Below are 14,131 nucleotides of genomic sequence, written 5' to 3' on the forward strand. Positions count from 1 at the left end.
CAACCCATTTAGTGAAATAATCTATTCCAACGAGCAACCACCTTCTATCCCCTGCTGACTTTGGGAAAGGTCCAACAATGTCTAGGCCCCATTGAGCAAAAGGCCAAGGACTAGACAGAGGATTAAGGACACCCCTTGGTTGATGGATGTTGGGAGCAAATCTCTGGCGTTAGTCACACTTCTTTGCATAATCTTGGGATTCTCTCTACATATTGGGCTACCAATATCCCTAGGTAAGAGCTCTATGAGCTAGAAACCTTCCTCCTGTGTGACTTCCACAAATCCCCTCATACAACTCCTCCAAAAGTGATTCCGTGACTTCAGGATATATACACAGCAAATATGGTCCTGAAAAGGAGCATTTGTACAACTTTTGATCCCCGGATAGCCAAAATCGAGGTGCTTTTCTGCGTACTTTATCTACTTCAGATTTCTCCTCGGGCAAGACATCATTTTTAAGGAAGGTTACTATAGGATCCATCCAACTAGGTCCCACCCTTATTTGATGAACCCGTATGACTCGAGGTAGGCTTTGTGCCGAGGACGTTGCAAGGGTAGCTAGGGAATCAGCATGGGTATTCATACTCCGGGAGACATGCACCAAAGTAAAAGATTCAAACTTCGATTGTAAATACTTGACCTGAGCCAGGTATTCTTGCATTCTTAGATCTCTAGCTCTAACTTCCCTTCTACATGGGCCACCATCAGTTGTGAATCCGAGAACATTTACACTATTTTTCTACCCATTTTTTGAACCATATTCATCCCTACTAGTAGCGCTTCATATTTTGCCTCATTGTTGGTAGTTGAGAATCCCAGTCTCAAGGATTTCTCAAAAATAAACCCCTCAAGAGACACTAGAACTAACCCCACACCAAATCCTCTTTGGTTTGCTGCTCCATCAACATACACTCTCCACACCAAAGGTTCTTTACATGAGATCATGCCAACTGATTTTTCATCCATGGCCAAGCCTTTAACATTCTCTTCTAATGAGGGCTTTGCAAATTCCGCTACCAAATCAGCAAGGACCTGGCCCTTCATGGAAGTATGAGGCATATACTTGATATCAAAAGCTTCCAAGATGGTACCCCACTTAGCAATCCTCCCTGTGTAATCAACGCTTTGAAGTACAAACTTAAGAGAAAGTTGAGTTAAAACAACAACTGTATGAGATTGAAAATAATGGAGAAACTTAAGTGTAGCATGCACTACCGCTAGGACAGCTTTTTCCAAAGGTAGATAATGCACCTCGACTTCATGTAAGGATTTGCTCATGTAATAAGCTGACCTCTGCACATTATTATCAACCCGAATCAAGACCAAACTGACAGCATGATTAGCCACGGCAATATATGCAAACAGTACTTCATTAACTATTGGCCGAGACATAATGGGTGGTCACGAAAGATAATCCTTGAGCTATTGAAAAGCAAAAGCACATTTCTCGGTCCATTCAAATCCTTTCCACTTATTCAATAATTGGAAGAAAGGCATGCACCTATCTACAGACCGAGAGATGAACCGATTAAGAGCAGTAGTCATCCTAGTTAACCTTTAAACCTCCTTAGGATTCCGAGGTGGCTGTAAGTTACTAATTTCCTTGACCTGTGCAAGATTGACCTCAATTCCCCAATGAGTTAGCATATAACCCAGAAACTCTCCAGATCTCACACCAAAAGAGCACTTGGAAGTATTGAGACGTAATTGATACTTCCTTAATGTCTGAAAAGTATCATTCAGATCTTCCACATGCATGGAAATTGTTTTACTTTTCACTACCATGTCATCCACATACACTTCAATAGTCCTTCCCAATTGTGGTTCAAACATCCTGGTCATCATCCTTTGATAGGTAGCCCTTGCATTTTTCAATCCAAAAGGCATTACCTTATATAGGAGTAACAAAGACTATCTTCTATTGATCATTCAAAACCAAAGGTATTTGGTAGTAACTTTGGAAAGCATCCAAGAAACTCATCTAAGGATGCCTAACTGTAGTATCCATCAACTGATTTATACGAGGCATTGGAAATGAATCTTTAGGACAAGCCTTGTTCAAATCTGTGAAGTCTGCACACACTCTCTACTTCCCATTCTTCTTCTTTACTACCATTGTATGAGCCAACCATTCTAGATAGAACACTTCTTTAATAGCACCAGCCTTTTTGAGCTTAAGCACCTCTTCCTTGACAGCCTCTGAGTGCTCCTTAGAGGAATGTCGAGGTGGTTGCCTTCTTAGAACGATAGCCAGATTGACGTTCAAATGGTGATAAATGAAACTCGGATTAAATCCAGGGGCTTCATAAGCATCCCATGCAAATACATCTACATTCTTTCTTAAAAACGTAACTAGCTCCACTTTCTCCTGATGTGGCAACTGAACTCCCAACTGAAAGAATTTTTCAGGATCATCATCTATAAGAACCTTTTCTAACTCCTCACACGTAGCTTCCTCTATTGCCACTGCACTGGGTATAGTTAGAGACATTAATTGCTATGAGCCCCCTACAGCCGAGGCCGAGGACTTTGGCCTTGGTTGATGCAGAATTGCAACTGCTATACACTATCTAGCCATAGATTAGCTCCCAATAATTTCCTCGATTAGTCCTCTAGACAAGAACTTCACCTTAACGTGTAGAGTTGAGGAAACGACACCCAGAGCATGCAACCAAGGCCTTGCCATAATAGCCGTGTAGGGAGAATAAGCGTCTACCACAATGAAATCCACAATGAATTTGTCATTTTGGTATGACAGCTTTCCCCTTAAAGCTTATCAGTGGCAAATCGTAAGTCGTAAGATCCTCGAGCTTTAAGTTGAGCCTCTTGAACAAGTCAGGGTACATGATATCTACACCACTACCCTGGTTAACCATTACCCTTCTCACGTCGTAGCCCCCTATCCTCAGCGTAACAACCAAAGCATCATCATGCGGTTGGACAATCCTAATCTTGTCTTCTTCTAAGAAACCTAAAATAGGTGGAGTGTTCCCCTTAATCCTCTTCGGCTCAGAGTTAGACTCCTCAGCAAGAGTTCGTGACATAGACATCACCTTGGTAGGACGAGAACTAGTCCTGCAAAGAGCAGCAAAAATAACATTGATTTTTCCTAGAGGAGACCTTAATGAAATGTTCCCTTGGCTCACTGAACCTGAATTACCTCCTTGCCCACTGGGATGATACAAAAATTGCTTCAACCTTCCCTCCTTAACCAACTACTCCAAATGATTTCACAGAGTCCTACAATCTTCAGTGGTATGACTTCTGTCCAGATGATAGTGGTAGTAGAGATTCTGATTACACCTCAGAGGATCCCCAGCCATCTTATTGGGCCATTTGAAGTATGGTTCATTTCGGATTTTCTCCAACACCTGATGCACCGGTTCTTGGAATACAGTGCTAACCACCCATGGGATAATAGGACCAGATGGCCCAGCAAAATCTCTTCGGGGCCTATTGTTGTTGTATCTGTCCGACCTGAAATCCCTCATCTCCTGAAGGATAACCTTCATTTTTCCCTTACCCTGTTGTTGATCTTCCTCAACCCGTTTATACTCATCAATTCAATCCATGAGCCAACGTGCTCAGTATGAAGGCCAACCTTGAAAGTCCATATCGCTACATCATCAAAATCACCATCAATCTCATTGAACATTTCCCAGTACCTGTCAGAGTTTATTCTCAGGGTTTCCCCTTCTCTCATGGCCATGGATAATAATGAATCTAAAGGTCGATGAACTCTACTGTAGGTGATGAAGCAAGACCCAAATGCCCTAGTGAGTTCCATGAAGGAATCAATAGAACCTGCCTTCAACCCATTAAACCATCTCATCGCAACAGGTCCCAAGTTAGAAGGAAAGACTTTGCACATCAAAGTTTCATTTTTAGAGTGTATTGCCATCCTTTGATTGAAATGACTCACGTGTTCCACAAGGTCTATTCGACCATTATAAATGGTGAACGTGGGTTGAGTAAATCGCCGTGGAAGCTTCCCCTTCTCCACCCTAAGTGTGAAAGGTGACTTGGAAATTTGGTGTAACGCCCTACTCATAGCATCATTTCCTAAGCCCCTAGAGGAAGATTCCCTGCTCTGATGACCGTGAAGATGATCAGGAGGAGTTCTTGACCTGGACCTACAACCACTGCCCTGGCTATCTTCAAAAGAATGGTCAGAAAAAGAGGGTGTTCGCCTTCACCTTTCGCGGTGCAACTTCTTCTTCAAATGGTCAATCTCCTTCTGCATGGCTTTTGCATGTTCCTCGTGAGGGATTCTGCTTCCATCTCATGAACGACTCCCCTCAATGTGCTCTATATGCACACTACCCTCTCAATCTTGTTCCTACTCAAGGTGCTAGGAGTGATCCTCATGCTGGGATCCCATAAACTCTGCATGATGTGGACCTACGCCTACTATAATGTTCCAATTCCTTAAACACAAGGTTCCTATAGACGGCACCAATTGTAAGGTCACAATTCGCACCCGACCCCAACAACATGAAGGGTGCAGGCCCAAAAAGCCCTATACAATGAAATTTGTAGAATGTGGACTTGAAACCTAGGTTCTATGGATATTGGATAACAAAATGATGGGTTAGATCCCCAATTTATGTGCGACGAACTGATTATATAATAAAAACTCTCCTCAGAAGTAAGCTGAGGATGACTTATATTCCCTTTCCTTGTTTTAAGAATAGATTACAATTGAAGGTGATGTGTACAGTCTTTTTTCTCCGATCCCTTTGCTTGAATACCTTTCTTTTCCTTTTATATCATCCTCCTTCTTCTCTCCATTTTCTATGTATGGCTCAGATCACCAATCTAGATACTTGTCCCATCCACCACCCTCTTGAAGTCTTCAAACAATAGCTATAAGGCTGATCACTACTATTTAGAGGTCATTTCTTCATTAATGTGGCCAGAGAGGTAAGTGCAGAGTTTTTAATGCGGTGGTAGCAGCTTTTTCTCAGATATTTCTCATTCACTCTTTCTCTCTGTGTCCTTATGGAATGCATTTTCTTCCACCAAACCTCCTAAAATGTCCTTATAAACGTCACGGTGTATAGTATAGTCTTCACTTCATATAACCGAGGAAATGTCCTTCCTTAGACTATTTCCACTTACCTCCTTCACAACAGTTTGCTTATGGGTTTTTAAGTACAGTATCATTACTACTCTTAAACCTTCCTCGGACAAATTAATCTCCTCGGATCAGGTCCAAGGCCCAAGAACATATCCTAACCTTTTCATCTTCACATTTTCTAAAAATTTTTTTTTTCACCAATATTAACTAATAATAACCTACCAAGATTTATTGTGAAAGTATTGTGAAAATATTGTGATAAAAATTGATACTGATTTTAATTTGAACGTACTATTAAAATTATTTTTTTATCTTTCTAAAAAAATTTTTTTTTTCTTACAAATATTAGCTAATAATAACCTACCACTTAAAATTTATTGTAAAAGTATTGTGAAAATATTGTGATAAAAATTTATACTAATTTTAATTTGAACGTACTATTAAAATAATTTTTTCTCTTTCTAAAAAAAATTATTTTTTTCTCACCAATATTAGCTAATAATAACCTACCACTTAAGATTTATTGTGAAAGTATTGTGAAAATATTATGATAAAAATTAATACTGATTTTAACTTGAACGTACTATTAAAATTATTTTTTTTCTCTTTCTAAAAAAAATAATTTTTTTCTCACCAATATTAGCTAATAATAACCTACCACTTAAGATTTATTGTGAAAGTATTGTGAAAATATTGTGATAAAAATTGATACTGATTTTGATTTTAACATACTATTAAAATTATTTTTTTTCTCTTTCTAAAAAAATTATTTTTTTCTCACCAATATTAGCTAATAATAACCTACCACTTAAAATTTATTGTGAAAGGGCAATTTGGTAACTATACATTTGCTCAAACGGAACACACACCCACTTTCTAAATTTGGTCTAAAGAGCTCCATAATTATTTTGCTCGTTCTGTGTACATTTGGAAAACATAGCTTTCTTCCAAACTCAGCTTTTTGGTTCACACCACACACTGAAGTGACTTTTGCTTTTTCAAAAAGTGGCTTTTGGGGCTACAAAAGCCGAAACAAACAGGCACTTAATCGATATAACTTCTTATATATAAGTTGTAGATTAATTTTTTAAATATAGTAGGAGAAAACTAAACTCTTATATATATATATATATATATATATATATATATATATATATATTAAAACTAAATATTATTAGATATAAATTTATTATATATCTTATTATTTTTATAATTTTAAAATTATTATTTATTATTTATGACGTTATTGGTTTGATTATCGGTCCGACCATAAAATTAAAAACTACTCGTTTTAAAACCATATTTGGTTGAGCAAAAGAGAGAAAAACTAGTTCCATTAATTTTCCTCATTTTCATCAATCTCATTGTGTAGTATATATAAAGTCCAAAAACCGAAAGAAAAACTTTATAAAAAAAAAATCAAGATAAACCTAACCAACTATATAAGCAGCGTTAACTCACCCATTTATATGATGTGAAGTGACCAAGTTGACCTTCTAAATTTTGAACTCTGAAACTTGAAATCCAGCCATAGCTAATCATCCTCCTCAAAGTGCTTGCCTCTCTTTGCTGGAGCTATTGAGTTTGAGGCGGCATCAAGTCAAGCAAGGCAACTTGCCAGGTGCTAATTCGTACAAGGCAGAGTGTAAGGCAATTAGTGTGGATATGACTTGGATTTTTAATTGATATGGCTGATTTTGGTTGGGCCAAGTTTGTCACAATGCACACCATTTGTCATGTATGCATTTCTCGTAAGTAAGTCAACAGTAGGGACCAAATTGATTGCAATTTGAAAATAATAACGACTAAATTAATTGCTACCAAAATATATGGACTAAATTGATTATGACCCCAAAATGTAGGGATCCAAATAGTATTTTTCATGGTTATATATTTTGAAAATCTAATAATTAGATTACATGTTTTTTATATTCTTAATATATATATCAAAATTCATTCAAGTCAGATGTTAATTACTATTGATTCATAACGTATATATTATGCATAATTTAAAACTACAAACAAAAGTTTGAAATTTAAACATTTAACTGATGACATAACTATTGATATTCGATCTTCTTGTAATTTTTCAAACAAGAAGGATATAATAAAAAAAACAAAATGCAATCTAACAAGAAGGTGGGGTTGGGTTATGGCCTCATTGGAGTATCATGTATCAGTATGAGGAATTTCAAGGGAGGAAGTTTGCTCTTGGTCTTTTTTTTTTTTAAAATATATAATGTATATCCAGTTTTCTCTAGTCTTATTATGTGTAAAGCTCATAAGAAATACCACTTTAATAATTTATTTTAATAATTGCATAAATACAACAAGTAGGAAGGATTTAAAACCTAAATGATTCTAATTTTTTTTTTCATACACCATAATTATAGGTGGAGGATTTGAATCTAGTATGTTGGAAACACAAAGAAGTGTCATTTGAGTTACAAGACTCTGGATAATAACTCTATTGGAAACATAATGAAGTACCAGTTGAGCTACAAACTCTTGATTTATGTCTATAAATCAAATAATATTATCAAAAGTTGTCCTGCACAAATATTTAGTTAAGATGGATATCAAAAGTTGAGACATTATAAGAGCTTTGTATAGAAAGTGGTTTTGCACTTACATAACTTGAATTTCCTTTCATCTTTGATGTAGTCTTGAATTCCTAGGGCTGCTTAACTTACCATAAAGGCATAAAGTTATAATCCATATTTTGTTTGACATCTATAAAAACACATATAAATTCATTAAATTGGAATTTTCTATGTGCTAAGTTGAATGCTTGATGGTAACAAAAAAAAAAAAACAAAAACAAATAGATAGCAGTCAAGAAAAAAACATATAATTATAAAGAAGATGAAACTACATTGTCAGTCTCTGAACTCAATTATTGAAACCAAGTTCCTTGTTTTATTCTAATTTCTTATTTTTTTTATATCTGTTATTTCTAGGAAATCTGGAGTGCCCCTAGAAGAAAATATTATTGCATTGGGAAATAATTTGGCAAGGAAGAACTGAACACCAATGCTTTCTCAACATTTTCCTAAAGAGGTTTTCTAGAACAAGGAAAAAGATGCACTATTCAGTACTGACATTTCCTTATTCCTTCAAAATCTGAAATTGGTCTCCACTAATTAATAGAGCATTAGAGAAAAGCTTCATTTTTTTCTTTTTTCCCACGGAGGTACTTTCCATTTATCAGACTTCTTAATTTTATATAGTGGAAAATTTTCATTTTTTGCACTCACTAGATCTGGAAATCAAAGTTTGTATGATACAGATATTTAAGAATATATATGTTAGTCCATCTGAATTTTGAAATATATATTAAGAAATTAAGGTGAAAACTATTGTAAAGCTCATAAGAAATTTCAAGGGAAGAAGTTTGCTATATTGGTCTTTTATATATATATATATATATATATATATAACGTATATTCAGTTTGCTCTAGTATTATAAGAAACACCACTTCAATAATTTTTCTTTATAATTACATAAATACAACAAGTGGGAAGGATTTAAAACCTTAATGACTATTTTTTTTCATACACCATAATTATAGATGGAGGATTTGAATCCAGTATATTGGAAACACAAAGAAGTGACACTTAAGTTACAAGGCTCTAGGTCATAACTCTGTTGAAAACATGATGAAGTACCAGCTAAGCTACAAACTCTTGATTTATGTCTATTGTGGGGTATAGAAATTTAATAAGGTAGTAATGCCACGTGTCATACCCAAGGCCGAGGAGGTCAATACAGTGCCGAGGAGTCCATACCCTCGGATGGTAAAGCCAGAGAAGCAAGTCATGGCCACGTCGATGGCACATTACCAAAGGAGATCCATACTATGGAGGAAGAGATTCAGAGAGGGGGTAAGCCTTGACGTGATGGAGGGATAGTAGTTGCCACCATATTTATTGCACCTCACCAAACCTTCTGGTTGCATTTATGTGGAGAAGACCCCTGAACAGTGCTGTCTTGGTTGCCACAACTCACAATAGACTGGGGAGGGCATCTGATGAGACAAACACTCGAGTAGCAGCTTGCATAATCAATAAATGGAGGGCCAAGATCAGGGGAAGGAGGCTATATAATGTAAGAGATCCTCCAGTATAAGGGGATCAGGAAATCTATAGAGAAAACACTGTAGCAACAAGAACCAAAATTGTATCCAAGTCTAAAAGAAATATATTCAAAAACCACTCTCCTCGGACTTCGCTGAGGAGGGATTTCTTTGCATTAAGCTTGTCTTTTTGCTTTCTTATTATCTTTAATCCATTGGGCGTGTTGCTTGATCCATTGAAGCCTAGTTTTTAAACCCACTCTTCACAAATTCATTGTGTTGGACTCTTTGAGCCTGAATCCTTCCACATTTTGGGCTCAGGAACCAAAACGCTGCCCTTACATCTATAAATCAAATAATATTATTTAAAATAGTAATAAGTCTAGAATATTATTTTTGTCCCTAAGCTTTGCAAAAATGTTCTACTTTATACCCTCTTGTCTATGTCTGTTAGTTTACTTCTCATTCCACCATATTAGAACAATAAGATTTTATGCTTATGCTTATTATGGCTTTAGAGAAAAGCCAAAAAACAACGAGGGATGGGATCCACGTCACGTGGATGGACAATAGTTAAAGACTAAATGAGTCAAAAGAGCTTTTTAGTATACAACGAAGCAGAAATTAAAGGTTTGTATAATAGACCCTATCAATAATCTGATCTCAAGGCATTTGCCTCTTCAGAATACAACGAAGGCTAAAATGGAACGTTTTGGGGTGTTGTTATGTTCATATACCTATATTTTAGTTTATTCAGTTGACATTTTGGAGTGTGTATCGGGGTGGGTAGTAAGTCATTTTTATTGCCGTCTCCAAAAATTTAATTATCCAATAGAATAGAAAAAATGCTACTAAACTTAGCTGGCTTCTGTAGAACAAGTTTATACCTGACTAAAATATAATATTGTGGCCGTGTCAATGAAGAAAACAGGGGATGAGCACTGGGTTTACACTTTTAGTTCATATTCTGGGAAGGTGAGGAATCTTGTGTCATCCTTTTCTCATCTTCTTGGCACCATTCCTTTAACAAAGGACAACAATCATCTCGTTATAACGACAGAAAAGGACAGAGTAACTTGCCGTGACCAGCGATGAAGTTATGTTCATATACTTATATTTTAGTTTATACAGTTGACATTTTGGGGTGTGTATTGGGGTGGGTAGTAACCTGTGAAGTTTGTCAGTTTTTTTGTTTTTGTCTCTGTTGTGGGGGTGTTTGAGGGGGAAAGCTGAACTGCTGAAGGAAGTTTTCCTTACTCTAGTCTGCTCCTTCTGAGAAGAATTGAGAGCTTTTTGTTTTTTATTCCTGAAAATATATTTTTCCTGCCATTGAGTAATACCATATACTCAAGGAAAGTCTATGTCTGTTATATGTCACTATACTATTATAAATATTGGATACAAAAATGTTGACATAACTATTATAAGCTTTCATATACACAACGAATTCCACATTCGTGAAATACAAATAAACATTTGGATCAAAATTGGACAAAAGTTATATGAAATAACAAAATTGAATATCACCCACTAATTAATTCTCCAAAAAGACAAAACACACACTAATCAAAACACCGAAAGAAAAGATATTTGCATTAAAATCAAAATAATGACAACAATTTTTAAACATTAAAAATACATAACTCAATCTTTTGCCTCAAATATCATTCAATCTTGAATTTGATATACAAAAAACAATATGTAAAATGAAAGTATTAAAATATATAAGAGAATAAGGTTAGAGATTAAGGATGAAATTTAGCTATAAAATTAGTTATAGTTTTAGACTACAACTTTACTCAATACGTATTTTTTAATTGTATGTGAATTTTTACAAATTTATCATTGAATTACATTTCCTTATTATATCCTCCATGCTAGAAAAAATTCTAAAAAATTAAAAATCAATAGCTATGTCATCAATAAATTTTTTAAATTGCAAGCTTTTGTAGTTAAAAATTCTACATAAAATATAAGCTAGCTTATAGATTATATAGTAAATAATATTCAATTGACACCAAATTTGACATGTGTATTAAGCACATAAAGAACAAGCAATTCAACGGTAAGATTTTCAAATATATAGTAATGTTTATTTTATTGAGTAAGGTTATAGTTTTAGGCTACAATTAATTTTATAGCTAAACTTTATCCAGAGAGAATAGCAAAATGTACATGTGTGTGTGTGTGTGTTGGGGGGGGGGGGGGAGAGAGAGAGAGAGAGAGAGAGAGAGTTACCTCTAATAGTGGAGAACAAAAACAAAATTGCAATTGTGAAACAAATTTCTCATTGAAAATTCCTAAGCTTGTTGGTTATAAGAGAGTTAAAGAGAGAACATATTTATATCCTAAAATATCAAGGGGGAGAAGGAAATGAAATTTATTCACTAAAAAAGAAGGGATGAGGAAGATGACAGGTTTGGGAAAATGATGAAACATTATATATGTAGATAATTGAAGTAAATGTAATTGTAATTGCTAAAATAATGGTGTGATATAAAAGCAAAAACACTTCATATCAATACCCAAAGTGTGTGTGTGTGTGTGTGTGTATATATATATATATATATATATAGATGCGCATGCACACCCTCACACACACCTTTATGTAAAAAAAAAAAAACATCAAAAACTAAAAGTTAGGAGAATGTTGTTTACAATTTATTGTTACGTGTACAATTTTAATTTCATGTGTCAAAAAAGTGTAAAAAAATAAAATGACTTTTAGGCTTCTTTTCTAATTTAGATGAATTTAATTATAGTTCCAAAATAAGGTTTTTTTTTTATTAATTTTAAATCTCAATAAATAATAGTTAATAGATAATTAGATTACACATATATTACTCAATTAAAGTACTTTTTCAACAAATTACTATTTTATTACTCAATTAAAGTGTGTGTGTGTGTGTGTATATATATATATATAATTGTGATTGTTGTTAGGTTCTAAGTACTTAGGAACTAATGTATTAGAACTCTAATATGTATTGTTGGCAAACCATGATCAAAACAGGTGTCTAGTTGTGTTTTAGACTTGCTCAAAGTATGTGACTTATGTAAAGTTGGAATCGAGTTAACTGCAGAAGTTACTGTGCATTTCTGTCTGACTCGTTCGATCGAGAATTAGATTCGACCGATCGAAAGTCGTGCAGATTGTTTTTCTGCAGATTTTTCAACTCAGCCCTAAGCCCATATAACGTGTAGGGTTTTATGTTTTGTCCTAGGTATAAAAGGCAAACCCTAGCCACGTTTTTAAGGTTGCTCATATTGCTGTTTGTGTGAATCTCTTGTGAGATCTGAGAGGTGCTTGCCTTCACGCAAGCTTGGGATTTTCAAGAAGGAGATTTCTTCGAGAGCTTGATGATCGTTCGTTGCTGCCATAAGAGCTTAAAGATACACAAACGGGGGTGCTTGTACTTGTTGGAGAATCCAAGAAAGAAGGAGTCCGTGATCTCGGAGTTTGAACGTGGTCGTGTCAGTAAGTTCTACTGGTGGGTAGCAATAGGATGTTAGTGGTCTAAGTCGCTATTGTAAATTTCGATTCTTTCATAGTGGATTCAGGTTTACCTTGAGGATAGCTAGGTTAAATCCTCCTAGGTTTTTTACCGATTTGGTTTTCCTGGGTCATCATATCGTTGTTGTAGAGAGGGAAAATTCCTGACGTATCACAAGCTGACACATCATACTACTAAGTCCACAAAATACAACCAATTACAAAGCGCCACGTACTGCTGCTAGGTTTTGCTATCACTATTCAGAAACCAATAGAAATTTGCCAAGTGTCATTGAAATAAAGGCATGAAATTGCATCAGCATGCGTAAGCGATGACACAAGCTGCCCTGCACGTGTAAGCAATGACACAAGCGATCTAGCACTTGTAAGCGATGACATAAGCGGACCAATTAGGCTGTGACATGTATCACCAATCAGACTCCGCCATGTGTTGCTCACTCACCCCTAAACTCCTATAAATAGAAGCCTTCCCAAGACATTTAGGAGGACGAGGACAGACGGAGAAAGATATCTTGAGTTCAGAAATCCAGAAGCTCTACCGGAATCAAACCCCGAAGCCTCCAGGAATTTCAAGAACTTCAACCTTGAATACAGACAACATTTGAAGCAAAGTCATCCAAACTACTTGTCTAGATCTCAAAGGTCACTGGAATCAAGCTCAAAAGCCTCCAGAAACCTCAACAAACCACAAATTGGTAAAGCTCTACGGATTCAAGCCTCCAAAGCCCCGAAGAACTTCCACCACAAACCTTCAAATACGAAGAACAATCGAAGAGGAATCATCCAAATCATATTCCTAAATCTCAAAGTTCACTAGAATCAAGCTCAAAAGCCTCTAGGAACCTCAACACACCATAAATCAACAAAGCTCTACGGAAACAAGCCTTTAAAGCACCGAAGAACTTCCACCACAAACCTTCAAACACGAAGAACACACGAAGAACACGAAGAGCACACTAAGAACAAAGAATTTCTAACAAGCTCATAGCCAGAGATTCGTTGTAATTCCGTTTCAAAGATCTTCGATCCATTCCTTAGCCAAATTGAAGGATATCTTATGTTCAAATCAAAATCACATTACCACAATTCCAATTAACAAATCTTTCAAGGAGATCGAATCAGAAGATCACTCTTTTGTAATCACAGAGAAATGTACCACATATTCATCAATACAAATTCGCATTTGTGAAACAATTTTACTTGTTTGATTTATTTCGAACTAAGAATTTAGTCGCCTACAAATTCTGGCACGCCCAGTGGGACATCTCTGCCTCTCATCTCATTCTCCTTCAAAGAAAAAAAAAATCTTCATCATCTTGCTACCAACTTCAATGGCCTCTAGCAAGAACATTCAAGCTTCAACAATAGCTACTTCAATTAAACTTGGTACAGCTACCACCAACAGTTGCATTGGAGCAATCAATTGTAGCCAACCTAAAGCTCACAATCAACTTCAATCTC

General features: G+C 35.7%; 2 protein-coding genes across 2 annotated transcripts; both read right to left on the minus strand.

The window, feature by feature from the left end:
* Window positions 1-726: 726 nt before the first annotated feature.
* Window positions 727-1,392, minus strand: LOC142616128 (uncharacterized). Its single transcript, XM_075789012.1, has one exon. It carries the CDS (start codon window positions 1,390-1,392, stop codon window positions 727-729), a length of 666 nt encoding a protein of 221 aa, XP_075645127.1.
* Window positions 1,393-2,741: 1,349 nt separating this feature from the next.
* Window positions 2,742-3,832, minus strand: LOC142616129 (uncharacterized). The gene is made up of 2 exons (XM_075789013.1): window positions 3,524-3,832; window positions 2,742-3,215 (listed from the first exon to the last, which is right to left on the minus strand). The coding sequence occupies exons 1-2, from the start codon at window positions 3,830-3,832 to the stop codon at window positions 2,742-2,744; spliced, it is 783 nt and encodes a 260-aa protein (XP_075645128.1).
* Window positions 3,833-14,131: the final 10,299 nt, after the last annotated feature.

The sequence above is a fragment of the Castanea sativa genome, chromosome 11 (genome assembly GCF_040712315.1).
Source record: "Castanea sativa cultivar Marrone di Chiusa Pesio chromosome 11, ASM4071231v1".
NCBI classification, from domain to species: domain Eukaryota; kingdom Viridiplantae; phylum Streptophyta; class Magnoliopsida; order Fagales; family Fagaceae; genus Castanea; species Castanea sativa.

Excerpts from the sequence above, each read along its gene's own strand:
- LOC142616128 (XM_075789012.1), bottom strand. The coding sequence starts at position 1,392 with ATGTCTCGGCCAATAGTTAATGAAGTACTGTTTGCATATATTGCCGTG.
- LOC142616129 (XM_075789013.1), bottom strand. The coding sequence starts at position 3,832 with ATGAGATGGTTTAATGGGTTGAAGGCAGGTTCTATTGATTCCTTCATG. Across the intron at positions 3,216-3,523 it reads TGAGGAAGATCAACAACAGG|TTGGTTAAGGAGGGAAGGTT; the intron begins GTAAGGGAAAAA and ends CATTTGGAGTAG.